The 26,367-nt window shown below is 41.1% G+C and overlaps 2 protein-coding genes across 5 annotated transcripts in view; one reads left to right on the top strand and one right to left on the bottom strand.

Moving 5' to 3' along the window:
• LOC309803588 (heat shock 70 kDa protein 14) overlaps window positions 1–4,456 on the bottom strand; it is a 33,908-nt gene extending 29,452 nt beyond the window's left edge. For 2 of the 4 annotated variants that reach the window (XM_082620018.1, XM_082620019.1), the window contains exons 1-2: window positions 3,075–3,159; window positions 265–992 (exon numbers count right to left, since the gene is read on the bottom strand). In XM_082620018.1, coding sequence (XP_082476144.1) covers window positions 265–826 — 562 coding nt within the window. In that variant the 5' untranslated portion in view covers window positions 827–992; window positions 3,075–3,159. Of the gene's footprint in view, window positions 1–264; window positions 993–3,074; window positions 3,160–3,232; window positions 3,314–3,850; window positions 3,940–4,286 lie in introns of those variants that run through there. The other 2 variants (XM_082620020.1, XM_082620021.1) reach the window with 2 other exon arrangements.
• Window positions 4,457–4,733: 277 nt separating this feature from the next.
• On the top strand, window positions 4,734–23,279 carry CDNF (cerebral dopamine neurotrophic factor). The gene is made up of 4 exons (XM_082618003.1): window positions 4,734–4,941; window positions 15,604–15,731; window positions 16,801–16,942; window positions 21,415–23,279. Exons 1-4 carry the CDS (start codon window positions 4,827–4,829, stop codon window positions 21,591–21,593), a joined length of 564 nt encoding a protein of 187 aa, XP_082474129.1. The 5' UTR covers window positions 4,734–4,826; the 3' UTR covers window positions 21,594–23,279.
• The last annotated feature ends 3,088 nt before the right edge of the window (window positions 23,280–26,367 follow it).

Here is a 26,367-nt window from a genome sequence, read left to right on the forward strand (position 1 = left end):
CACAGATTCCTAAGTCTCCATTATTAACGATGCCCAAACTAGTCTGGTTCTAAGGAGTGCTTCCAGGTTTAAAGGAGCTCTAATATCTTACATACCTAGGGTCACGCCTCTTAAAAACCTGAAGCCCTTTATCTTACCATTAGATTTAAAAAAGAGGGCAGGGGGCAGAAATAGGGACTATGCTGACGAGGTCACCATCCAAACATATAACGATTAGAACCAAGTGACTCTGGGACCCTGATCCTTCACACGCTGGGGAGTTACCTGCACCCGAAGATTCATCCCAGGAGTCCTCAAGGTCACTGGTTTCTCGCATCTGGTCACTGATCCTCAGTTGACAATCCTCATCTGATTCCTTAACTGTTTTCAAGATAGGCTGATGATCTGCTGCCTGAGTCCTCTTTGCTCCCAGAATGCTGGCTCCCTCTTCCCCTGGGGTGTCAGGGGCCGCTAAGTTCTGATCACAGTGCTCGGCCCAAGCAGCATCCTCCATTAAGTTGTCTGCGTCAGTCACTATCTGAGTTCGGAGAAGCTGATCCAACGTATCATAAAAGGGACAGTGTGGTGGATCACCCATACTTGTGGCGTGGGCCACATAGGCCTTTAAATATAACGCCTTCAGGACTTTGAACTTGGAGCGGCACTGACGCTCGGTGCGGCGGAAGCCTTCCTGCTGCATCCGCTTAGACACGGCCTGGTAGACGTCTGCGTTGTGATGCACGGTCTGGAGGCGCTGCATATACTCTGCCTCGCCTAGTATGGAGAGAAGCGTGCGTGTCTCCTGTCTGGACCACCGGATGCCTGCGCTGCTATTGGAAGTGGCCATAGCGGACTGGGGAGGAAGGCTAGCTGGAGGAGGCTCCTGGGCAGCAAGGTGCCGATCGGAAGGTGTGGGGAGGCTCTGTGTGCTCAGGTCTATCTCCAGGAGCCAGCCGATTCTTCCCTCTCAGGGCTAATTGCTGAGAAGCCAGGTCCAAGGACCGCATTTCTGGCTGGAAGGCCACAGGGGAATGAAAGTTACAGGGATGGGTAAGGATAATTGTGGCAGCAAGTTAAGCGGTGCTACCTGAAAGTAGGCTGCAAAGAGGCAGGATGCCAGCACTGAGAAAGCCCAACTTTGGGAGTTCGCTCAGGATGGGTACTGGATCAAGGGCTAAAAAGGGCCTTACTGGCTTGGTAACAAGGGGACTGGCTCCTCCACAAAAGGCAGAATGCTTCCAAGGCTGAGACCTGGTACAACTGTGTATCTGTAAAAATCACCATTAACTTCTAAGCAGACAGACCGAGGCGGAGAAATGCCTGGACCATGAGGCAGCTCATTCTGGAGAAGTCCTAGCAGCACCATGGCATAGCCATACATGTCTAAAGGGGATCATTCCTTACTAACCTTGGCCTAAGTGGCATGCTGTGGCTGTGTATTACCCAGCTGACTGTCACCATTGCACTCTTTTGTTAAAAGGTAACTTCCAGGGCCAGAAAAGCGAGCTGAAGTTGTTCTTGCTAATACAAAGCTTTTTGCATAATATGGCAGAAGACCTCCACATCTTTACTTCGACCACCTGCCCCAAAATAGCAGCAAAAAACCAAACAGGGCTACCAAGGGGATGGATCTGTGGAACTGTTCTGTATCTTGATTATAGCAATGCCAGTACCTTGGTTGGGATACTGTAGTATAGTTTTGCAAGATGTTACCACTGGGAGAAAATGGTAAATCCAATAATACATTCCATCTCTCTGTATCATTTCTTGTAACAGTATGTAAACCTACCATTATCTCAAAAAGAAAAAAAGTTTACTTAAAAACATACATTGTTGGCTGCTTACAGTGAGTGAATCTAGCTTCTACAACTCCCTGCTTTTTTTTAGTCTATAATTTAAAAATTTTTGATACCAACTCAAATTATTTCCAATATGCTCAGTACTAAATTTTGTCAACACATAAATGGATATGGGAATATATGTATCATCAGAGAATATCTGAATTCTCTCTGAAATACTACAAGTTTTGACGTAATGCATAAAGATCCTAAGGGAACAAAATGAGCATCAAGTTCAGTTTAACTAAACACAGGTAAGGGATAGTAAAAAATACCTGTATGTATAAAAGAAATAAATTTTAAATTTAATCCATGATCCCCAAATCCTAAAGTCAACACGAGGAAATTTCTACCTAAATTCTTAACTGACGAAGTAGAAAGGAAAGAACCTGGGGCTAACGGTTAGGCATCCTGGACTGCAGCCCTTTCTAGTTTACCCCCTAACTAATTTAGGGATATCTAACTTCTGTGTGCCTTGATTTTCTCATCTAGAAATGGGAAGGGACAAAACCTGCCTGACAATCTTACAGGGATTTGAGAGAATTCAATAATAGATGGGAAAGCACTCTGAAAATTTAAAAACACTATATCGAGTGTTACAACTCCAGTGAAAATGAAAACCCCTAATTATCATGGTAATCTACAATTTGAGGAGTCAGAAGTCTGGGGAAGCAAGCCTCTTTAATCTTTTAATTAAAGTTATAACAGCTGATTAACCTGATTCTTAAGACATTAATTAAGCTGTTTCCCTAATGCTTAAATTTGAAAGCCAACTGTTAAAGTTAGTTCCCAGAAAGTGTCACAAAAAGATCTGAGGAAGAAAATCAATAGCTTCTACATAAATATTTCACCAATTATAATAGATTCCACGAAATTCAACGACAGTGCAAAGAAATCTTCAAATTCGCACACAATCTTTCAAGTTCCCTCAGTTAAAAAAGTACTGTACGAATGTGATAAGTCCAAATTCCCACCTCTGGATGACACAAATTATCAAAACTAAATGTATGTTGGCATCTATCAATATTAACAGATCTGAAAGCAAGAAACAAATGTCTGAGTGAATCCCATCCTTGAGAAGACTCAGCAGAAGATAATATCAGAAGATAACAGCCTCCTAGAGTATTCTGTGAAATGACCCAGTCATAGAAAACAATGAAAAAACACACTGGCGTTTCTAGTTTCATTTCACATGACACTTAGAATGTATAAACACGTTTTTATTACCATGGGTAAAAGTATTATTTTATTCCATACCTTCTGCCAAGGATCTGCTTTACTTTCATGACTGTATTTGAAATATTCCTCATTCTACTTTGTTTTGCTGCCAACCCAACAACCTGAAAAAGAGCAACAGATTACAACGCACATAATTTTTTCCTTATTTCACAGTTCAAAAATGAGGGGAACAGTACCTCTTCATTTTCTGAGTAAGCAACAACAGCTGGAGTAACTCTATCACCTGCATCGTTGGCGACCACATCAGCCCGGCCATCCTGGAGAAAAATACGCAACTGTATTAGTTCTTTTGTGATGAAATATACAGTCTCTTTAGATATATTCAGACATGGGTGGGCCAGTGTTACTCTGACATATATATGTGGAGAGAAAAACTGCTTTATCATTATTTTAAACACGTAGATTTAATTGTCCTTATCAATTTCCTAGATTTTAATTAAGACCAGAATTCCATGAAGAACTACCTCATTTTTTTCAGTCTGCTCTGTATAGTGGATAACAGAACAGACATAGTAACAACCTATCTATGTACAATAACAAGCCTTATTGCGTTAAACTTTCTACTTCTCTTCCTTTCCCTATAAATGCCTCTTTCTTCCCTTTCTCTACATATGATGAAACAGTATTAAACCCTTTGGCTTTTCCCTACAAATCATATGACATTTAAACGTGAGACTAGGATCAGGGCTGTCCCTCATTATTGTTCCTTCCACCTGCCCACTGATGACAGGAAGCCCCTAACTCCTAGTCAGGCTCTCTCATTTCCAGAAAGGACAACCGAATAGAGCACACACCATCATCTGGCTTCACACGCTTCGCGGGATCAACACCTCCAGTTCCAGAACGCGGCCAGCCCGCCCTTTCTTGGCCAACGTCCAGAAACCTCTGGGTACCACACGTTCAGGTTCCTCTCGGGGCCTCCTGCGCCCGCGAGGTCCCGGGTCCGCCCCCGCTCGGGGGCTCCTGCGTCCGCGAGGTCCCGGGTCCGCCCCGCTCGGGGCCTCCTGCGCCCGCGAGGTCCCGGGTCCGCAGCGGCCTTCCTTGAGGAGCCGCGGGGGACGAGGCCGGGTCCGCCCAGCTCTCAACCCCGAAACTTCCCCACAGAATCACCTCTCCGCGCGACGTCCCCAGACCGGCGACACGCCGTTCACAGCCCCGCAGGAGACCAAAGGACTTGGCCTCGCACCCAGACAACTGGGTACGCGCATCCCAAGTCCCCGAGTCCCTCACCTTATAGACGGCCACACAGGCTGATGTGCAGCCTAGGTGAACCCCGATGGCCGCCATGAGGCGACAGAGACGGCGGCAGGAGTAACGAGCGGTACCCCCCCCGCCACTAGAGCGCCAGGCCGCGGAACAGCCCCATCAGGCACCGCGGAGACTTCACGTTCCCGCCCGCCCACCGCGTCCGGTCCCTCCGCCGCGGCCTTCCGCGTCCTCGCCAATCAGCGTGAAGGTCCCGCCTTTCCCCTCGAGCAGTCAGCGAATAGCTTTACTGCGTCTCTCCCCGCCCCGCTGGGGAGGCACGGCGTGAGCGAGAGTGCGCACGCGCATGTCGGGGAGGGAAAGGAAGCGGCTGCTTCGCTTCGTCCGCTTCCATGCCCTTTTCTTGAGAGCCAATGGAAACTCACGGTTGAGTTGCATCATGTGTCCCAGCAACTCCAGGCAGATATTTTTCCAACCCCGGCTCCGCGCTCCTGTGTCAGCCCCGGGCGATAGCAGCGCGGCGGTTCATTTCGCAGGTGGCGAGGCGTTTGGAGCTGGCTCAGCATGTGGTGCGGGAGCCCAGCCGCAGTGGTGGCCTTTTGCGCCGGGCTTTGGGTGTCTAACCCGGGGCGGGCGCAGGGCCAGGAGGCCGGGGGGCGGCTGGGCGCCGACTGTGAAGGTGAGCGGTGTGACCTGCTTGCATGGCGGTGACACCGCGTCGCAGTGCAGCTGTTGTCGGCTTTGGCTTCTCTCGGGCCTGTCTATAAATAGCTTTTCACTCAGGAAATACGGTCCCTGGCCGTGGTTTCCGATCGCCTTCGCCCAAGCCTAGGCAAAAGTTCGAGCCGGGCCCAGTGACACCTTCAGGCCGCGTTCTTAGTCTTGCTCGATTAAACTGCCTCAAAGCTGGTGGGTTTGGCTTTGGATTCGATTTTGTGCAAACGCACGTAGATGCAGACGACCCTGGCTCCAAAATGATTCTGCTGCCCTAACCGGCGAGACTTGCCTTTCCTTGCACAGAAGCCTTTCAAGTTCAAATTAGTTTATAACTCCCCAAAGGAGAAAACATGACAAATTGTCTGTAATTGAGTTGAAATGGCTTAAATCAGAGCACATAACTAACATTTGTTACGACTTTACAGGGAAAAGTTTCTTTACAAAGGAGTACCTTAACTCCTTAGAAAGAGGAGGAATACAAAAAAACGATTCCTTTTCTGTTCACAGAATCTCAGCTGTGGACTTCACCCAGCCTTCTGGCTCTGAGGCCACTGTACCCGGTTCTGGCAAAATCAAAGTGATAATACCTACACCAGAAGGCTGGTAACGAGGTCAAAGGAGATAATTAGCTGTGCTACCTCCTTCCTCCTGGACTACTGTAGCACTTACCTCCGTGTTTCATTCATTGAAATAATTAGCTTAGATGTATATCCGCTTCACCCTTCCCTGAGCTTTCGAATCTATTCTTACATAACAGGAAATGGTAGGTTCACAATATACGTTTAATGAATGGGTGAGTATAGACTGTAATATAACTGAATAAAGTCTTAACAATTGGAGTCCAGTTTTCTATCAGCCCTGCAATAATTGAACTTTTCTCCAGAAATTTAAAATACCTATGTGATGTTATTGTCAAACTTTAGATACAGATATTTGTTCAGCCAAGTTATAATTTTCAGTTAAAGATTCCCTATAACTGGGTACTATACATTTAAAGCAGAATTTGTGAGGCATAAACAGTTGACTGGCTTAATCATCAGTAATTTAATTGCTGGAGCTTCTACTTAAAAACATTTCAGAAGAGCCAGAGCATCTGGATTAATTGTGAAGCTTCTAACGTCTTTCTTGAATTTATTACAGCATATTGTGATTATTAACTTGCATGTCTGAGTAACCTGGGTGTATATTTCCTTTTGTTAACACTGTAGAATCACAACGAAGGAAATACTGGTTTTAGAACAAAAAGAAATAGAGTCTAGATCTAGCTCTGTTTCTGCTTATGAGTCTTTATCATTAGCCAATTAATTTTCCCTCAGTGTATAAGATTAAAATTCTATACATACTGTAGGGCAAATTTCCATTCTTATCTTGATTACTCTGTGGCATGGGCCACCAATGACTTATCAGTAAAAAAACTGACAGTCCATGAACCACCTGGGACCTATTAATGTATTTATTAAGTTCACAAAGTATTTTGAAAAAAACATCTAAATTAATTGGCTATATTTTAAACTTGGGAGATGTCATTTTAAAAAGTTCAGATTTCTGGCTTATCTTGAAAACCAGGTGACCAGTCAAGACTAGCCCATATGTCCATATAGTGGGAACTGATGGTGGCTGCTCTTTTTAGAAAGGATATGTGTTCTTTAGGTTTTTGTTTTTGTTTTTCTTAGACTTGGATTGCTTTACCCATTCATTTTACTTGCCTGGGCCCTGTGAATATTCAAGTTTCCGACTGCTTTAGGTCATGTGAAGCTTACTGAAAAAAAAAAAGCAGGGCTTCCCTGGTGGCGCAGTGGTTGAGAGTCCGCCTGCCGATGCAGGGGACACGGGTTCGAGCCCTGGTCTGGGAAGATCCCACATGCCGTGGAGCAGTTAGGCCCGTGAGCCATGGTCGCTGAGTCTGCGCGTCCGGAGCCTGTGCTCCGCAACAGGAGAGGCCACAACAGTGAGAGGCCCACGTACCGCAAAAAAAAAAAAGCAAACGTTTCTGAATTTATTTAAAAGGATTCTATTATGGGGCTATTAAATTTTTTTTTTACTTTGAAATAATTATACATTCACTTACGGGACTAATTTTAATAAACAAAACCCTATGACATAAATAAAAAGACTATGGTTATCTGGTTATAGCAATAAATGCATGCCAGGATCATTAAATTACTAATTTGTTAGGTGATTTATAGTGAGATTAATCTCACAAGCCTCTTAGATAGCCTCATCCACCAGAGGGCAGACAGCAGAAGCAAGAAGAACTACAATCCTACAGCCTGTGGAATGAAAACCACATTCACAGAAAGATAGACAAAATGAAAAGGCAGAGGGCTCTGTACCAGATGAAGGAACAAGATAAAACCCCAGAAAAACAACTAAATGAAGTGGAGATAGGCAACCTTCCAGAAAAAGAATTCAGAATAATGACAGTGAAGATGATCCAGGACCTCAGAAAACGAATGGAGGCAAAGATCGAGAAGATGCAAGAAATGTTTAACAAAGACCTAGAAGAATTAAAGAACCAACAAACAGAGATGAACAATACAATAACTGAAATGAAAACTACACTAGAAGGAATCAATAGCAGAATAACTGAGGCAGAAGAACGGATAAGTGACCTGGAAGACACAATGGTGGAATTCGCTGCTGCGGAAGAGAATAAAGAAAAAAGAATGAAAAGAAATGAAGACAGCCTAGAGACCTCTGGGACAACATTAAACAACATTCACGTTATAGGAGTCCCAGAAGGAGAAGAGAGAGAGAAAGGAGCTGAGAAAATATTTGAAGAGATTATAGTGAGATTAGTCTCTTCATGTAAGCCCAAGGAATAAATTTCCATTCTTACTGTGACCTCTGTGGCATAGGACACCACTGATTTCTTTCTTTTTCAGAAAATTTCTTCTCTTGATAGCTATGATACTGCTTTTTCCCTGCCTTTGCTTCCCGTCTCTGTGCCCACTTGTTCATAGTATCTTTGTAGGCTTCTAATTCTTTAGCCATGGCTTCAATATTAGAATATCTATAGTCTGATTAATCCCAGATGTTTATATCCACCCCCCCTTTTTAGAGTCTCAGACCTTGCACCCCATTGATGACTGAACATCCCTACTTAGATACCTTATACCTCAAACTCAACAGTCACAAACCAAAGTCATTGTCTCCTTCCCTTCTCAGTCCCCCAAACCTGTTATACTTACGGCATCAGTACATAATTGGTCCACTAGACTAGACTTCTGTCTCTCCCTGATGCCCTAAACCTGTCAAACACTGGGTCCATTGATTCTACCTTCTGGCTGACTCTGCTTCTTTCTCCTTCCCTGACTCCAGTGCCTCGTTACAGACCTTCACCATTTTCAACTGCCTTACTATCACAACAGCATCCTTCCCATGACAGGGTGATCATGTTATTCCCTCACTAAATATCTTTCAGTGATCTCCCAATTTCCTCCAGGGAGGTGCCTCTCTTTTGTTCTCCCACAGTATCTAGTACATGTCTCATAGTGTTGAGAAATCATTTTGGTCTCCTCCATGTGTGCATTCCTTGACAGTCAAGACCATTTCTCTCACCACATCATCTCCAGTGGCTACCATGGTGCGGGGCATAAGGTAGGCACTCAATTCTGTTGAATACATGTACACACATATGCTGCAATAAAATATTATATAGTTTTTAGTGAGTCAAAAGTGTATCTTTCAAAGTACAAGTTAGAATTCCCAACACCCACCATCTAGGTAATACATTGACAGAGCAACAGTTAAGGTGTAGAAATCATCTGAAGGTGTATTGTGGGAGTAGAGAAAGAGCTTTGAGGCATCAGGACACAGGGTTTCTTTTTCAGGAAGAGGAGAATTACAGGTCACCAGGAGGCTTTAACGATGGTTTATGCATGGATCATTACAGTAGGTGTCTCCCTTGCATACTTGGTCTTTTGCTAATTAAACTTAGCAAAATACGTGTTGTCAAATGTCTCGTTTTCCTCATTCTATCAGTAGCATTTCACATAGCTGATCAGTCAGTCCCTCCTTTTTAACACTTTCTTTGCTTGTCTTCTGGGACACACTCACTCTTTGTTCTCATCCTCCCTTACTGGCTGCTCCTTTCAGTCTTTTTCTGGTTCTTTCCATCTTTCCAATTTCTAAACATTGGAGTTTCACAAGACTGAGACCCAGGATCTCTCCCTTTTGTGTGGTCTCATCCCACAAAGATCATTTTAATGTTGATGACTTACAAATTTAGTATTTGTCCTAGAATTCACCCCTGAACTCCAGATTTATATCCCCAGCAGCTCTTTACTGTTTGCAGTGTCAGACATTATATTAGGGGTCTCCAGAGGAACAGACCAATAGGATACATACATACATACATACATACATACATACAGATAGATTTATTATAAGGAATTGGCTCTCCTGATTATGGAGGCTGAGATGTCTAAAATTTGCAGTGTGGGCCAACAGGCTGGGGGCCCAGGAGAGCCAATGGTGTAGAAAGCAGTCTGCTGGAGAATTCCCTCATGCTTTTTTGTTCTATTGATGCCAATCCTTTGTGTTCTATTCAGGCCTTCAAGTGATTGGATGAGGCTTATCCACATTATGGAGGGCAATCTGGTTTACCCAGAGTTCACTGATTTAAATGTTAATCTCATTCAAAAATACCGTCCAAGTGGACACTTAAAATTAATCGTCACAGTTGTCTAGAAGTATCTCAAAGTTCACATGTCAAGACTGAATTCCACAAACTTGCTTCTCCTGCAGTCTTAGCAGTTCAGCAAATGGCAACTCCACTCTTGCAGTTTCTCAGGCCCAAATCCTTGGAGTCATTCTTGACTTCTGTCTCCGCCCGCCGCCCCCGCCCCCACCCCCATGCCACATCCAATCCATTAGTAAATTCTTTTGGCCTTGCCTTCAAAATACATCCAGAATCCAACCATCCTCATCACCTCCAATGCTCCCACCCTGGTCCAAGATATGCAGCTATTTTAAGAACCTCCAAATGGTTATGCCTGCTTTCATTCTGGCTCCCCTGCAGTCTATTCTCCAAAGAACCTCCAGAGGCATAATTTAAAAGTAATGTCAGAACCCTCCACCCTTCTACTCAAAACCTTTCATGGCGTGCCTTCTCAGAGTAGGACCCAGAGCCCTTACCATGACGTCCAAGCCCTAGATGACCTGGCATGCTGCTGCTCATTTGACCGCATTTTCTACCATCCTCCCTCTTAGTCGCTCTATTTCCCCCATGCTGGCTCCCTTATGGTTCTTGGACCTGCCAAGGACATGCCTACGCTGTTCTTCCCTCTGCCTGGAGGGTTCTTCCCAAGCACTCCACTTAAGCTGTTCTCCCACTTCCTTAAGGTTTATGCTCAAACATGACTTTATCTGAGAGACCTTCCCTGACCACCCCATTTAGAATAATACTATTACCTTATACTATTACTCTATCCTTACCAAATTTATGTTTCTTCACAGCCACAAGATACTTTTATTTATTCACCAGAATGTAATCCCTGAGAGTAAGAGCTTTGTTTTTCCAACAACCTATAGAATACTGTCTGGCACTTACTGATTGCTCAATAAATATTTGTTAAAACCACGACCTGGCTGTATTATATTTCGTGTTCTGTTCCTATTAAATAGCATAAGGAATGAATATGACTTCATGTTCTAAAAATTGACATTTCTGGTCATCCAGCTGAAAACAACTGAAAACACTGGATAAAATAAAAATGTGAAAATGTTAAGTGTAAGTTAGTAAGGCATACTCAGAGGCCAAAAACAATGTGAAACTGGAAACCAAAAGAGGTAAAGGGACCCCTGAAGCTGGGATTTTTCTTGAGGGTATTTGCCACCCAGGCAATTTAAACTTAGATTTTCATGGCTGTAAAATAAAGAGAATGACTAAAATAAAAAGAATAATGACATAGCCCAGAACCTTCCCAAGTTAGGTGTGTAATACTGGATCCTCCCCCAATTAGTTTGGAACCCCAGAGAGCTAGACTTTCATTATAAAAGGTGACCTGGAAATAACCACAATTCTACCACCATTCTTTAGAGACTAAAAGAAATTGTAATACTTGAACTTTTTACTGAATAAAAGGTAAAACAAAAATGTCTCCCGATCACTCATACTCACAAGCTACCACATATATGCATTGAAGCCCAAATTGACACAGCCAACCTGGGTGATCCAAAACATCTCAAACTGAGAATTTAGTTTAAAGGGATTTCAAGTAGGCATCAGCAAATGTTAATCTCACATAGGAATCCACCTTCAATCCAGCCCCATAAAATTCTAATAATTCCCACAAAGTTCTAAGAAAGAAAGCTCATACTCAGAAAAATCACAAACCCATGGGAAGAAGAACACCATAAGTGACAGCCAGTTGAGATAAGAGACAGAAGAAGCATACCTGAACAGGCTTCAGGTTTTAGAATTATCAGGCACTGAATATAAAATATTTTAATTATATTTAAAGAAATAAAGGAAGGGATTGAAAATACGAATAAAGGGCAGGAAGCTATTAAAAATGTCCAAACATATTTGGAAAAGAACCAAATAAACATGTACAAATAGAAATTAGTGAGATTAACCGCAGACTAGACACAGCTGAGAAAAGAATTAGTGAGTTAGAAGATTGGAGAAATTGTCAAGAAGGAATCACTGAGCAATTAAGAGAATAAAAATATGAAATAGATAAAGGTACAATGCAGATCAAGAGAAAAATTCCCACATATGTTAACTGGACTTCCAGAAGGAGAAGAGAGAGTGTACAGGTGGAGCAAAAGAGATGATAGCTCATTTTTCCAAATGGATGAAAGTCATCAATCCACAGATATGGAAGTCCAGTATATTCCAAACAGTATAAATAAAAATAATTCCACATCTAACCATATCAGAAGGAAATTGCAAAACACAAAAGGAGAAAAGAGAAAATCTTAAACACAGAGAAAGAAGACTGATGAACTTAAAGGGAATGGCAATTAGACTGTCGGGTGATTCAACATTGAAAGGCCCAAAGCCACAGCTAGTAAATATTAAATAGTAATGCCAGGATTTGGACCCAGAGAGTCTGGCTTCAGAGCCGAAGCACTGAATCCCTACCTATACTGCTTTCTGAGTGTGGAGTTGGGAACTAATTTATTTAAGGCAATATTATTAAAAATAAAATTAGAACAATGAAGTAATATACAAATTATTCAAGAGCTTCTGGTTATTCTTAAGTCTTAACTCATTACAACATGTATTTTATTCCTAGGTAGCAATTCCCCCCTAGTACTGGTACCAGCAAGACTAATCTGGTGTCCTTTTTCCCCTCCAAAATCAAGCTGGAGCAGATAATGTAGGACTGACTTCAGCTCTAGAAGGTGTGGATGGAACTGCTGAAAATAATGTTCCTAGCCCACGGATAATTTAATAATTCCACTAACTTGATTTTAAACTTTATTATTATCTTTTCAAAAAAGTTGTAGCTCTTTTCCTGCAGGTGGCATTATTATATTTTTCAAGTACTAAGTTAAGTAGTAAATACTCAAGTTAAAAGACAAAGATTGTAAGGCTACATAAAAACATCCAACCAAATGCTTTTTACAAGAGATGGGTTTGGGCAAAAGAGTTAAATCTTTCTCTTCCACAGGAAAAAACTATAATAAATATCTAAGACTAAAAATAAAATTAGGAATTAGCCACACAAACATGTTATTTAAAATTTGTAAATTCCAAAGGAATCAGCTAAAAGAGTTGAAAATGAAAGCTTTAAGTTTGGGGGAAATGGGGAAGGGGAGACAAGGAACACTATTCTTCAAACTGAACCTTTTATAACTCACTGGCTTTAAACTTGGTGTGGGGGGGGAGGGACAGAGAGGGAGAGAGAAGAGACCTGGAAACTACAAGTATAAAAATTATTTTAAGGCTTCCCTGGTGGCGCAGTGGTTGAGAGTCCACCTGCCGATGCAGGGGACGCGGGTTCGTGCCCCGGTCCGCAAAGATCCCACATGCCGCGGAGCGGCTGGGCCCGTGAGCCATGGCCGCTGAGCCTGCGCGTCCGGAGCCTGTGCTCCGCAACGGGAGAGGCCACAACGGTGAGAGGCCCGCGTACCACAAAAAAAAAAAAAAAATTATTTTAGAGTGTTTTTCTTAAACAGGAGTGGAGAAATGGGATGTGATGTTGAGAGGGGTTTTGTTGCTTTTAAGATATAAGAATTAACAGCATGTTAATGGGAACAAGACAGGCGAGAGAGGGCAGAGGTGCAGGAGCAGGGAGTTGATAGGATCTGCTTTAGCAGGTGGAAGGGTTGTCACCGTTCATTCATAGAATTAAGGTAGACTGTGCCGGTACACGTGTTGTAGATGTGGCGGCAGAGCGAGCGAGAGTTCTTTCCTGTTGCTTTTTTTTCCCCTCAGAGAAATAGGAAGCACCACCATCGCTGAGGATGGGGTGGAGGTGTGACACAAGGTTTGAGAGAGCAGCTGCGCAATCGTCCTTTTGGGAGTGGGAGAGAGTGAGAATGAGGTCAATGGAGTAGCATTGTTGGGAGCACAGATGGCTCACTGAGATGAGCGGCCATGAATTTACAGTGAGACCAGTGAGTACGGCTGTGCTATTTCCTCCAGCCATGTTCAGTGAGTATAGGTGCAAAGTTTTAACCAGGGTTAGGGTTTTGCTGGGTGAGTCCAACAAGGGAGAGAGACGCAAGGGAGTTCAGTTTGTGTGCAAAGGAGTTATTATAATGTTGAACCACGGAATCTAAGCTGGGTGAGGAAGCAGGGTGAAGTGGTGGCGGAATCAATGAATAGTATGACCTGGCGGGGTCAGGGAATTGTTTACCTTGGGGTGTTAGAGGATGTGAGCTGGAAAGACGGGAGATGATGATCAGACAATGGGATGTTTCCACTGAGATTATAGTCATTGGTAATGACTGGACCTAAGGGTATGACCATGGTGATTTTTCATGTATTTTGGATATTAATCCTTTGTCAGGTATATAAATTGTAAATATCTTCCTCCAGTTTGTGGCTTGTCTTATCATTTGCTTATGATTTCTTTTGCATTAAAAAACTGGTTAATTTTGATGTAATCAAATGTATGATCTGTGTTTTGGTCTCTTCTTTAAGAAATCCTTCTCTATCCTGATGCCATAAAGATGTTTTCCTAAGGTTTCTTCTAAAACTTTTGTAGTGTTGCTCTTCCCATATGTCTTTATTCACCTGGGATTCACGTCTGTGTGTAGTTTTGGATAGGTGTCTAAGTTTAACTTTTTCCATGGCAGGTGGTCCTAGTACCATTTATTGACTAGTCCATTTTTCCCCCACTGATTTTTAGCATCACTTCTGTACTATACCAAGCTCCTCTAGATTTGTGGATTTGTTTCTAGACTCACTAGTTTGTTCCATTGGTCTATTTCTGTGCCAGTCCCACAGTGTTTCAAGTGCTATAGCTTTAGAATTAGGTCTTGATATGTGATAAGGTCAACTCCCCAAACTCCTTCTTCTTCAAGTATTTCTTGGCTTCCATTTGCTCTTGTTTTTTCATATGTATTTTTGGATCAGTATATCAAATCTATAAAAAATCCTATTGAGATTTTCATTAGAAGGGCATTGAGTTTATTGATCTACTTAAAAATAATTATCATCCATAATATTGAATCTTCCCATCCATGAACATGGCTTATCTTCCCATTTCTTAGGTCTACTTTTAGGTCTTTTGATAAAGTTTTGTAATTTTTTTCCTTCAAAGTCTTGCTATACTATTAAATTTATTCCTGGTTACCCTAGAATTCGCCACTCTTCCTTATGCTATTTCCTTAAAATTCTTTCTAATATGAGGGCTGCTGTTTTCCAGCATATGCTCTGGCCTCCATGTCCTTCTCTGATTGCTTGGACACTTCCCCTTTGGGACAACATGGGAAAGCAGCCTTCTGCTATTTCAGAGTACCCTAGTGGATAAGCATGTGGGCCCAGAGGGAGACCATCTGGGGTCAAACTCTCTCTACCACTTACTGGGCAAGCTCACTGGCCTCTCTCTGACTCAGGTTCTTCATGTGTAAAATGAGGATAGTAATGTATCTACATCAGAGTTTTGTTCTGAGACCTGAATAAGTTCATCCACATCAAGTACTCAGAACAGTGCAAACAAATGGTAACTATGGTTGTTCTCATTGCCTGTGCCTCTTCTGAGTGTCATCTCTTCACTGACTCTGGACCGTGTGATTGAATATGATTGTTCAGACTGGGGTTCAAACTGGAACATACAGGCAGATGCAGACTACCAAGGGGCTTCATTCAAGACACATGTTCTCTTTTTTCTCTATGCTTTAAACAAAGCTGTCCCAAGCATCATATCCCAGAGGAGGCAATATTTTCTTTTAGGGTTAGTGATATTTTGTGGGAAAGTTCTCATATTAAGTGGAACTTGCTTCCACAGATTGATGGATTGATTCAATAAGCTTGTGTTATTCAAGGCCCAATACTAAGCTAAAAGCTACAGGCCTGAAACCATTCTTACTCAAGATATGAATTTAATTTGTCACAATGCGTTGAATCATACTTACTTTTTTATTTGGTGGGAGAAACATATACATAGGTGTGGTAGTGGTGATACTGTACACAAATACATAATTTATTTGTTCCTTCTAGTGTGTCAAGAATTCTTGAACCGATTCTACAACTCCTTGATAGCCAGAGGAGTCAACTTTTCTCTGGACACCATAGAAAAAGAATTGATCAGCTTTTGCTTGGATGTCAAAGGAAAAGAAAACCGCCTGGTATGGTAAATCTTCACCTTTCATTTTCTCCCTGTGCTCGGAGAAAACTGCTAATCGTTTCATTTCTCATCTTGAATTTAATGTTCTCCTTCTTTGATGCTTGCCTCAAGCCTGCTCACTGCAGAAAACAAGCAGAAATGGATCTTTCAGGGAAATGGAGTCAATGTATTTTCATCGAGAATATGTCTCATTTCATTTGGCTTTTTTGAAAAAACCATAGGCAACCAATTCCACGATTTCTTAAAGGAAATTATACAATTGAATTCCTAATGAGAATTTACTGTCCTGAGTTAAGAGTGGGTAGACTTCCCACTTCTTATCAAGACAATTCGTGAAACCTATCAAAATATTTTACATCATTATTTATGCATAATTAATGAAGTACTTTTATTATCTTGTAATGGTGTTTCCTGGGTATACACAAATGACCTGTTTCAATATACTGTTTTTACAGCACTAAAGACAAGCTTGGGCCAATTCATTTTGCCTAAAATCATTATGTTGAATCTGTCAGTTAAATTTTCCTCGTTGACAGCTCACCACTGACACACTGTAAAAGTCTCAGCATTTGTCTGCACCATTAAGCTTTATATTTTTAAATGTCAAATGCTTGTCAGGGAGCTTGAAAGGCAGTAGAACATGATGGAACAGGGCATGGACTCCAGAGCCAAAAGGCTAGATTTTTAAATTAATTTGGTCTTTTCTTCTTGCTAGTTGGGTGACCTCCAGCTGGCTTGGGTGTAAAATACTAGTACTTACGTCACAGGATTGTTATGAGAATTAAATACATCAATACCTTTAAAGCCCTGAGAGCTGTGTGTTGGCACAGATAAAACATTTAGCAAGTGTTAGCTCTTATCAGTAGTCTTTAAGCATCATGTGAATTGCAGGGCACTTCCAATTAGGCTGATCATGGGAACGGAGTCATTTGTTTTCTGGTGTCTTAGCAGGGGTTAAATTTAAAAGCTGGGCCACAAAAACTAGGTTAACCTCTGTCTCACTTCTTGAAACTATACTACTTGCTTTTTTTCAGTGTCTGGGCCCCTAAAGTCTCTTCATTCCCCTTCAGTGCTACTATCTAGGAGCAACAAAAGATGCGGCCACAAAGATCCTAAGTGAGGTCACTCGTCCAATGAGTGTGCACATGCCTGCAGTGAAGATTTGCGAGAAGCTGAAGAAGATGGACAGTCAGATCTGTGAGCTGAAATATGGTATAACGGAGTCAAATGTTTCTTTCCCCAAATGTCCAGCATATTGCCAGTTCTGTAAACATAGGGCCAGTTTCTAAAAAGTCAGTGTTAGAAAGAAAGAAGTTCTACACTTGCTAATAGGGTGCTGGACTGCTGCGTGGTGCCTAGTGCCATCTGAACTTCCTGTGGGGGGAGAAATGAATTCTGGCACAGTCAGCATTAGGTAAAACTGCCCACGCAAATGGCAAAGTTTAACCTCTTAAATCACCAAGGCATTGTCAACTACATATGTCAAGGAAGAGGTCAAAATTTCAAGGGAGCAGCTACTCGTGGTGAATTAGCTCTTGGTAACCTATTAAGACAAAAGCTGCATCTATTCAAAGGTGATGTAAGGACTCTGAAGTTTTAAATGGGACTCTAACGTTCTTCCTAGAGCTATCATCCTGCCAGCTTTAACTTTTAGGAAATAGGTTATTCACATCAAAGCAGGTTTTACCTGATGAACTAGCCTTATCAAAGGTGCCTAAAATAAACAGCCAGAAAAGGAAGATGTCCTATTTAAAACATTATCCTTGGCCTTATAAATTTTACATACATAGATCTATTCTTATACAGAGGATTTGTATCTGGGCCAGTCTTTTGGGTAGATTGATTAAGTATCATAAAAGGCTGGAGGGGGACTTCCCTGGTGGCCCAGTGGTTAAGACTCTGTGCTCCCAATGCAGGGGGCCAGGGTTCAATCCCTGGTCAGGGAACTAGATCCCGCATGCCACAACTAAAGATCTTGCATGCTGCAAGGAAGATCCTGAGTGCGCAACTAAGACCCGGTGCAACCAAACAAACAAATTAAATAAATAGATAGATAGATAGATAGATAGATAAAATAAATTAAATAAAAGGCTGGGGGATTCCCCACTTAGCCTATCCTAACACCTGTAATTCCACCAGTAGAAATCCATTTCTTTTGCTTATGTCATTGTTTTATGTTCCGTACCTGGCATAGTCTTGTAAACTACCTAAGTAATTAGCACCTAACTCTGAATTACTTTAGTCTTATTTTCCAGCATAGCTGTGTAATAAGCCTATGCACCATAGCTACACAGATGTCTTTAAATAGGTTTAAGGTCAGAAGATACCAAAGACAAACTGTTTCTCAAATGGCCAAGGGCAGGCCCTAACTTCCAGGGTGGTGATGAGGCAGATGTTTCTTTTTATTGGCTTCCAAGTAATGAAGTAGAGGCAGGAAGCACTGAGGCCATATAAACGATAGCCCCCAAAGGGACAAAACTGTGCTGATTCTTCCATTCAACAAATTTCTTTTGAATAGCTTTTACTATGAGCAAGGGATCTTACTGGACTCCTTGAATAATAGAAAAATTAATCAGATATTATTGAGAAGAAGAGAGTACTTATTAATGTTTTGGCAATGCTGGCCACTAGAGGCCCTTGGGGAGCCATGGATAGATTTACTGTCGGTATTGACCTTTTCCCTGTAGTTTTTAGGAAGTCATAGAGGATTTCCCCCTTTTAACGTTAATGCCAAATGCCAAATTCTCTAGAATAACCTGAAGAAGCTACCAACACTTGCAAGGAAATATTTTTTTCCTTCAACCATTTATCTTGAATAGACCACTAATTCTAAATTCTTCCCAGCTTATATTTGGCAGGAAAGTTGAGACTGAACAGGGGCCTTTGAGCTGTATAGTATTAATAATTTGGACTATAAAAGTTTCTACTCCTAAAGGTATTTTGTCATGTCAGGCGGGAAAGTAATAGACAAGATAAGTGTCGACTTGGATTATGTTTTCAATTAGGAAGGTGTTATTTGGTTTTTGACCTGAAAGAATGTTTTCGCTTGCTCTGGTTTTTATTTTTATTTATTTATTTATTTTTATAAATTTATTTTATTTATTTATTTTTGGCTGTGTTGGGTCTTCATTGCTGCACGTGGGCTTTCTCTAGTTGCGGCGAGCAGGGGCTACTCCTCGTCGCACTGCACAGGCTTCTCATTGCGGTGGCTTCTCTTGTTGTGGAGCACAGGCTTTAGGTGCGTGGGCTTCAGTAGTTGTGGCACACAGGCTCAGTAGTTGTGGCTCACGGGTTCCAGAGCACAGGCTAAGTAGTTGTGGTGCGTGGGCTTAGTTGCTCTGCAGCATGTGGGATTTTCCTGGACCAGGGCTCAAACCTGTGTCCCCTGCATTGGCAGGTGTATTCTTAACCACTGCGCCACCAGGGAAGCCCTTTGCTGTGTTTTTTAAAAGAATGGGAATCACTATTAAAAAATGTAAGAATTCTCTGGAGCAGAGTGTAGCTGACCCTCCAAATAAAAAAGCCTTTAAAATCCAACTTTTATTTATTTATTACCAGCTTTACTGAGATGTAATTGACATATAACAGTGTGTAAGTTTAAGGTGTACAGTGCATTGATTTGACATACCTCTATATTGCATTATGATCACCATGTTAGCTAACAGCTCCATCATATCACATAAGTACCATTTCTTTTTTTGTGATGAGAATATTTAAGATCTACTCCTTAGCAACTTTCAAATATGTAATACAGTATTCATAACTATAATCACCATTTTGCTGTTCTTTCTCAGGATTGCTTTGGCAATTCAGGGTCCTTTGTCATTCCATACAAATTTTAGGATTTTTTTTTCTATCTCTGTAAGAAGTGCCACTGGCATTCTGGTAGGGATTGCATTGGTTCTGTAGATTGCTTTGGATGGTATGGACATTTTAACAATACGAATTCTTCCAAACCATAAACACAGGATCTCTTTCCATTTGTTTGTGTCTTCTTCAATTTCTTTCATCAAAGTCTTGTAGTGTTCTGTGTATAGATCTTTTACCTCCTGATTAAATTTACTCCTAAGTCTAAAATCCAACTTTTAACTTAGGGTACACTGACTGGAAGATCTGATAAATCACTTGACAACTATGTTAGGTTATTAAAAGGCTTTTAAATGCCATGTTCTACTATGTAGGGAAAAAAAGGAATGCTTCAAGAGGTCAAGCTGAAAAAGTCCTAGGCTGCCACTAACTGTAACATAAATCAACTTAAACGCTGTATCGATGATCAAGCACACCCCTGGTGGTGAGGAAGGGGGGAGGAGACTTTCCTTCGAAAGAGAAAAATTGCCCCTTTCTCACAGGGAAATCAGAATCACAAGTATATTATAGATAAGCTTAATTATTTTTCTATTTTTGGACTTGGCAATAGAGAAGTAGCTGAGTTCTTGACACCCTTTGCAGATAATCTGTAAACAGGGAAACAATAGTCTCGCTAGAGGAGTTAGATGTTGGTGACAGGTATTATTGGCAAGAACGTTAGGAGCCAGACTGGCTGGAACCCAGGCACCAGCATTAGAGAGGCGGCTGTACCCCCAAAGGTCTGTAAATAAACCCTGTGATGATTTGGGAATCCCAGTAGGGGTGGAGGGGTCAGGTGAGTTTAAGCAGAGATCCAAAACAATTAAGGATCAGTGATAATGCTCCTGATTTTCTTCATGTGTTTGGGTTTCTTTAAATTTGTATTTAAAAACTAATTTGTATTTAGTGCTTTGTAATATGTGTGCTCATCTGTTTTACCACAGACATATCTCCTATAAAAGTGAATCATAACTTTCTAGAGAAAGACAAATGCCGTATGCTAACACATACATATGGAATCCAAGAAAAAAAAATGTCATGAAGAACCTAGGGGTAAGACAGGAATAAAGACACAGACCTACTAGAGAATGGACTTGAGGATATGGGGAGGGGGAAGGGTAAGATGGGACGAAGTGAGAGAGTGGCATGGACATATATACACTACCAAATGTAAAATAGATAGCGAGTGGGAAGCAGCCGCGTAGCACAGGGAGATCAGCTCGGTGCTTTGTGACCACCTGGATGGGTGGGATAGGGAGGGTGGGAGGGAGACGCAAGAGGGAGGAGATAGGGGAACATATGTATATGTATAGCTGATTCACTTTGTTATAAAGCAGAAACTAACACACCATTGTAAAGCAATTATACTCCAATAAAGATGTAAAAAAAAAAAAAGTGAATAGTAACTTTCTAGCTAATTACAATCTATGGCTTTCAGTTGGCCGCACACACAGGGCCATCCCAAGGTACCGCCTTTTATTGATTCCGTTCTTCTTACCTTAGGAGCAGCAATTAGGATGCAGTGCTATTTGTTTTATGAACGTTGATCTTGAGAAGCCATGGAGTGGTAGCAAAGACTGCAAAGCTACACAGGCCCTGTTTTGGAGCGAGTATAATTCCATGGAAAGAAAGTCCAACAGATCATGAGTTATCCCAATAGCTTTGCATATGATACATTTTTCTTAGGTATGTCCTGTTTTCCATAGACACTGGAACTGTTCCCCACTTTGAATCACAGGGTAGTCAGCACCAAGATAAGTAACACTATTTGCTTTTCTAAGTGTTTCATAGTTGGTTTTGTTTTTTTAAAAATTGTGCTTTTCCTTTTTGTCACGAAGAAAAAAAATTGGATTTGGCATCAGTGGACCTGTCCAAGATGAGAGTAGCAGAGCTGAAACAGATACTGTACAGCTGGGGAGAAGAGTGCAGGGCCTGTGCGGAAAAAACCGACTATGTGAATCTCATCAAAGAACTGGCACCCAAGTACACAGCGACGTACCCCAAAACAGAACTCTGAGCCCCGGAAGCTGGTGCACCACTGACTGTGATTAGAGACAAAATGCCTCTCTAGGATACGGACGCGTTTGTTGAGAGGAACCAGGAATTGCAGTGTGTGTGGTCTCAGACTTCCTGTTTTGATATTACACCTCAGAATTGGTTACCTGGGTTTATAAGTAGAACTGCTCGTATTAGTGGTTTCTTAAATCTGCAGTGTACCAAAACCTACAAGTGCCTTTCTCATGATTTTCTTGTATGTGAGTTACCATTGCCTATCTCCTAAAACAGGGAAAAGTGAACCATTGGAAAAATCGGTGTAGTAAATTGATTCTAAGCAGGAAGAGAGTGCTCAGAGGCTCCTATTTGCGCACTAATTTTTAATTAAATATGTTGGATTAGAGAAAGACAAATATCATATGATATCACTTATATGTGGAATCTAAAAAAAGGGTACAAATGAACTTAACCACAAAACAGAAATAGAGTCACAGACATAGAAAACAAACTTATGGTTACCAGGGGGTAAGTGGGGGTAGGGATAACTTGGGAGATTGGGATTGACATAAACACACTAGTATACATAAAATAGATAACTAATAAGGACCTACTGCATAGCACAGAGAACTCTACTCAATACTCTGTAATGACCTATATGGGAAAAGAATCTAAAAAAAGAGTGGATGCATGTATATGTATAACAGATTCACTTTGCTGTACACCTGAAAGTAACACAACATTGTAAATCAACTGTACTCCAATAAAAAAAAAATGTTGGATTATGACAAAAGAAATGATGTTTAGTTTATCTAACTCCCAACTTCAACCCAAATGATAACCTGGCATAATCAAGTCTTTTAAAAAGTAAACTTTGTGTTTTTAACTGTAAATCACTCTACCTTCTAGCTCTCTTTGGTATCAGAAATAGGAGGGCAGGAAGCATTACTTGAAATTAGTGTTTCCCAGGTGAAGAAAACCTTTTTAAAACCTATTTAAACCTACTTAGAATAGATCAAGAATCCACACGAGTACAGCCAACGTTTTAGCAAATTGTATCCACACTCACACTGTTAACTGAACCAAGCTCAAAGTCATTTGCCCTTCTTCCTATCACACATTAGACAAGCTTTTGATAGAGGATTAAAGAATATTAAGAGCACCTGTGGACAACATGGAGCTTTATGGTTCTTAATGCTATTTTATCAGCTTTAAATTGGAAAATCATTTTTGGTTCCATTTTCAGGCCACACAAAAATAAGAACCCCACTGTAGACATGACTGCCTCTCTGTGGCAGGTGGAGGTGGGGAATGACTGCAGGGCAGCTGGAGGGAACGTTCTGAGGTGATGGGAATGTCCTGAATCTTGACTGGGGTGATGGTTACATGGGTGAATATGACTGTCCAGTTCATCCAGCAGTACAATTAAGATATGGGCATTTTACTGTATGTAAATTATACCTAAAATACTGCTGTAGAAAAATTATTTGAAAATTAAGTAAAATCAATTGATTCAAAACATCTTGTTTCTTTAAGAACTGCATTTGCTTAGAGTTGCCATATGATCAGGCAATCCCACTCCTGGGTATATCTCCCTCCTGGGCATATACCCAGACAAAACTATAATTTGAAAAGATACATGCATCCCTATGTTCATAGCAGCACTATTTACAATAGCCAAGATGTAGAAACAACCTAAATGTCCATTGACAGATGAATGAATAAAGAAGATGTGCTCTCTCTCTCTCTCTCTCTATATATATATATATATATATATATACACACACACATACATATACACACACACACACACTGGAATACTATTCAGCCATAAAAAAGGACATTTTTGCCATTAGCAACCACATGGATGGACCTGGAGGGTGTTATGCCCAGTGAAATAAGTCAGACAGAGAAAGACAAATACTGCATGCTGTCACTTATATGTGGAATCTAAGAAATAAAACAAACTAGTGAATATAACAAAAAAGAAACAGACTCACAGATACAAAGAACAAACTAGTGGTTATCATTATCAGCCATAAAAAGAATGAAATAATGCTATTTGCAGCAACATGGATGGACCTAGAAATTATCATACTAAGCAAAATAAGTCAAAAAGAGAAAGACAAATATCAGATGATATCACTTATATGTGGAATCTAAAATATGGCACAAATGAACATATCTATGAAACAGAAACAGACTCACAGACATAGAGAACAGACTTGTGGTCGCCAAGGGGAAGGGGTGTGTGGAAGGGATGGATTGGGAGTTTGGGATTAGCAGATGCCAATGAGTATATAGAGGATGGATCAACAACAAGGTCCTACTGTATAGCACAGAGAACTATATTCAATATCCTGTGATAAACCATAAGGGAAAAGAATATTTTTAAAAAAGAATGTATATATATGTATAATTGAATCACTTTGCTGTACAAGAGTAATTAACGCAACATTGTAAATCAATGATACTTCAATAAAATTTAAAAAAAATTGCATTTACTTACTAGGAGTTCTTTCGGGGAGTGGAGGAGAAAATTTCCAGACTGAAAGTATACAATGAAAGTATAATTTTCACTTTCAAATGCCGCATAGGTAAAAGCATTTCCAGCTGGGCAGTTGGGATACAACTGAACTTGTCAGAGAATTAGTGGTTAGTAACTTAAAAATGAGAATCAAAAAGCTTGGTGTAATAAATAGCCAAAAGGGTTATTGTTTCTGGATTTTGGCAGCTTGGTCATTTTGTGTAAAGCACCCTACTTTATTATGAATTATATTTTTTAAAAGTCCAAATTTAGGCTATTTACAACCTTTATGTTTGTTTTTCTTTAGTGCATTTTGAACCTATTGAGAAACTTGTCATTTGAAAATAATATGTGTGATGTCTGCTCTCAAAATCAGGTCATATTTCTGTGTCATTTTTTCAGGATATAAATCTAGGTAATGAGAACACTGCCCAGCAGGTCATTCAAATCCATGACGTTTAGTCTGGTTTTTCGAAGTGCATTTACTCTCAGGCAGTGCTGCTCAAACTTCTCCAAGCATGCATACAAATCACCTGGGGATCTTGTTACAATGTGGCTTCTGACTCAGTAGGGCTGGGTGGGACCTGAGACTGCATTTCCAGGCTGCTCTTCCAGGGACTACACTTTGAGTAGCCGGGGCCTAAGTCATGGATCCTGAGCCAGACTCAATCAGTTAGGTTTTCTTTTTCTTTTTTTTTTTTTTTTTTGCGGTACGCGGGCCTCTCACTGTTGTGGCCTCTCCCGTTGTGGAGCACAGGCTCCGGACGTGCACGCTCAGCGGCCATGGCTCACAGGCATAGCCGCTCCACGGAACGTGGGATCTTCCCGGACCTGGGCACGAACCCGTGACCCCTGCATCTGCAGGCGGACTCTCAACAACTGCGCCACCAGGGAAGCCCCAATCAGTTAGGTTTTCAATAGAGAGAGCTGAATAGAACAATGACAAAACAAATAACAATAAAGGCAGAAGAGTTGATTCTCTCACATAAGTGAAGTCCAGAAGTAGCCAGTCCAGAGTAAATACGGCAGTTCCATGAAGTCATTAGGGACTCAGCTCTTAACTTTTTGCTTCATTTCCTAGTGGTGGGTTCCATGTTGGTGGACCAACATGGTCCAAGTTGGCTGCTGGAACTTCTGGTTCCAGAAGGGAGAAGGCATAAAAGACCTGTCTCTAAACTGAGCCAGGCTCCATAGGGCAGCCTTTCCCTTCCCCTCCTCCCACACCCTCAACCCTCAAGTTCCACCTCCCACTCAACAATCTGCTTATAAGTCATTGAGCAGAACTTGATCACATGCCAAACCCTGCTGCAAGGAAGTTTGGGAAACAATATCTTTTACTGAGTTCATTGCTGCCCAAATAAAATCAGGATTCTTTTTTTTTTTTTTTTTTACTGAGGAGGAAGGGAGAAAGAGTTGTTTGTGGCCACAAGCTATCTCTGCCATGCAGCATACATTTTCCTTCCCGTGAATCTTAGTTATAATTCCTGGTTATCAGACCCTAAATACCTCTTCTCCCTCCTTGCTGTTTGCTTCTATCGAAAATGTAGGCAGTTATGTCTTTCCTTTTTTTTCTTTTTTTGTCTGACAAGAAGTAGCTACTGTTTTTCTATTTTATTTTCATTTATTTATTTTTTGAAATTTTAATTTTTTTTATACAGCAGGTTCTTATTAGTCATCCATTTTATACATATTAGTATATACATGTCAATCCCAATCGCCCAATTCATCACACCACCACCCCTACCCCGCCACTTTCTCCTCTTGGTGTCCATACGTTTGTTCTCTACATCTGTGTTCTGCCCTGCAAACAGTTCACCTGTACCATTTTTCTAGGTTCCACATACATGCGTTAATATACAATATTTGTTCTTCTCTTTCTGACTTACTTCACTCTGTATGACAGTCTCTAGATCCATCCACGTCTCTATAAATGACCCAATTTCGTTCCTTTTTATGGCTGAATTATATTCCATTGTATATATGTACCACATCTTTCTTATCCACTCGTCTGTCCATGGGCATTTAGGTTGCTTCCATAACCTGGCTATTGTAAATAGTGCTGCAATGAACATTGGGGTGCATGTGTCTTTTTGAATTATGGTTTTCTCAGGGTATATGCCCAGTAGTGAGATTGCTGGGTCATATGGTAATTCTATTTTTAGTTTTTTAAGGAATCTCCATACTGTTCTCCATAGTGGCTGTATCAGTTTACATTTCCACCAACAGTGCAAGAAGGTTCCCTTTTTTATTTTCATTTTAAATGGCTTCCTCT

The sequence above is a fragment of the Mesoplodon mirus genome (assembly GCF_964341445.2).
Source record: "Mesoplodon mirus genome assembly, chromosome: 4".
NCBI lineage: Eukaryota > Metazoa > Chordata > Mammalia > Artiodactyla > Ziphiidae > Mesoplodon > Mesoplodon mirus.

Coding starts and splice junctions, on each gene's coding strand:
- CDNF (XM_082618003.1), top strand. CDS start 4,827: ATGTGGTGCGGGAGCCCAGCCGCAGTGGTGGCCTTTTGCGCCGGGCTT. Junction 4,942..15,603: donor GCTGGGCGCCGACTGTGAAG/GTGAGCGGTGTG, acceptor TGTTCCTTCTAG/TGTGTCAAGAATTCTTGAAC. Junction 15,732..16,800: donor AAGGAAAAGAAAACCGCCTG/GTATGGTAAATC, acceptor ATTCCCCTTCAG/TGCTACTATCTAGGAGCAAC.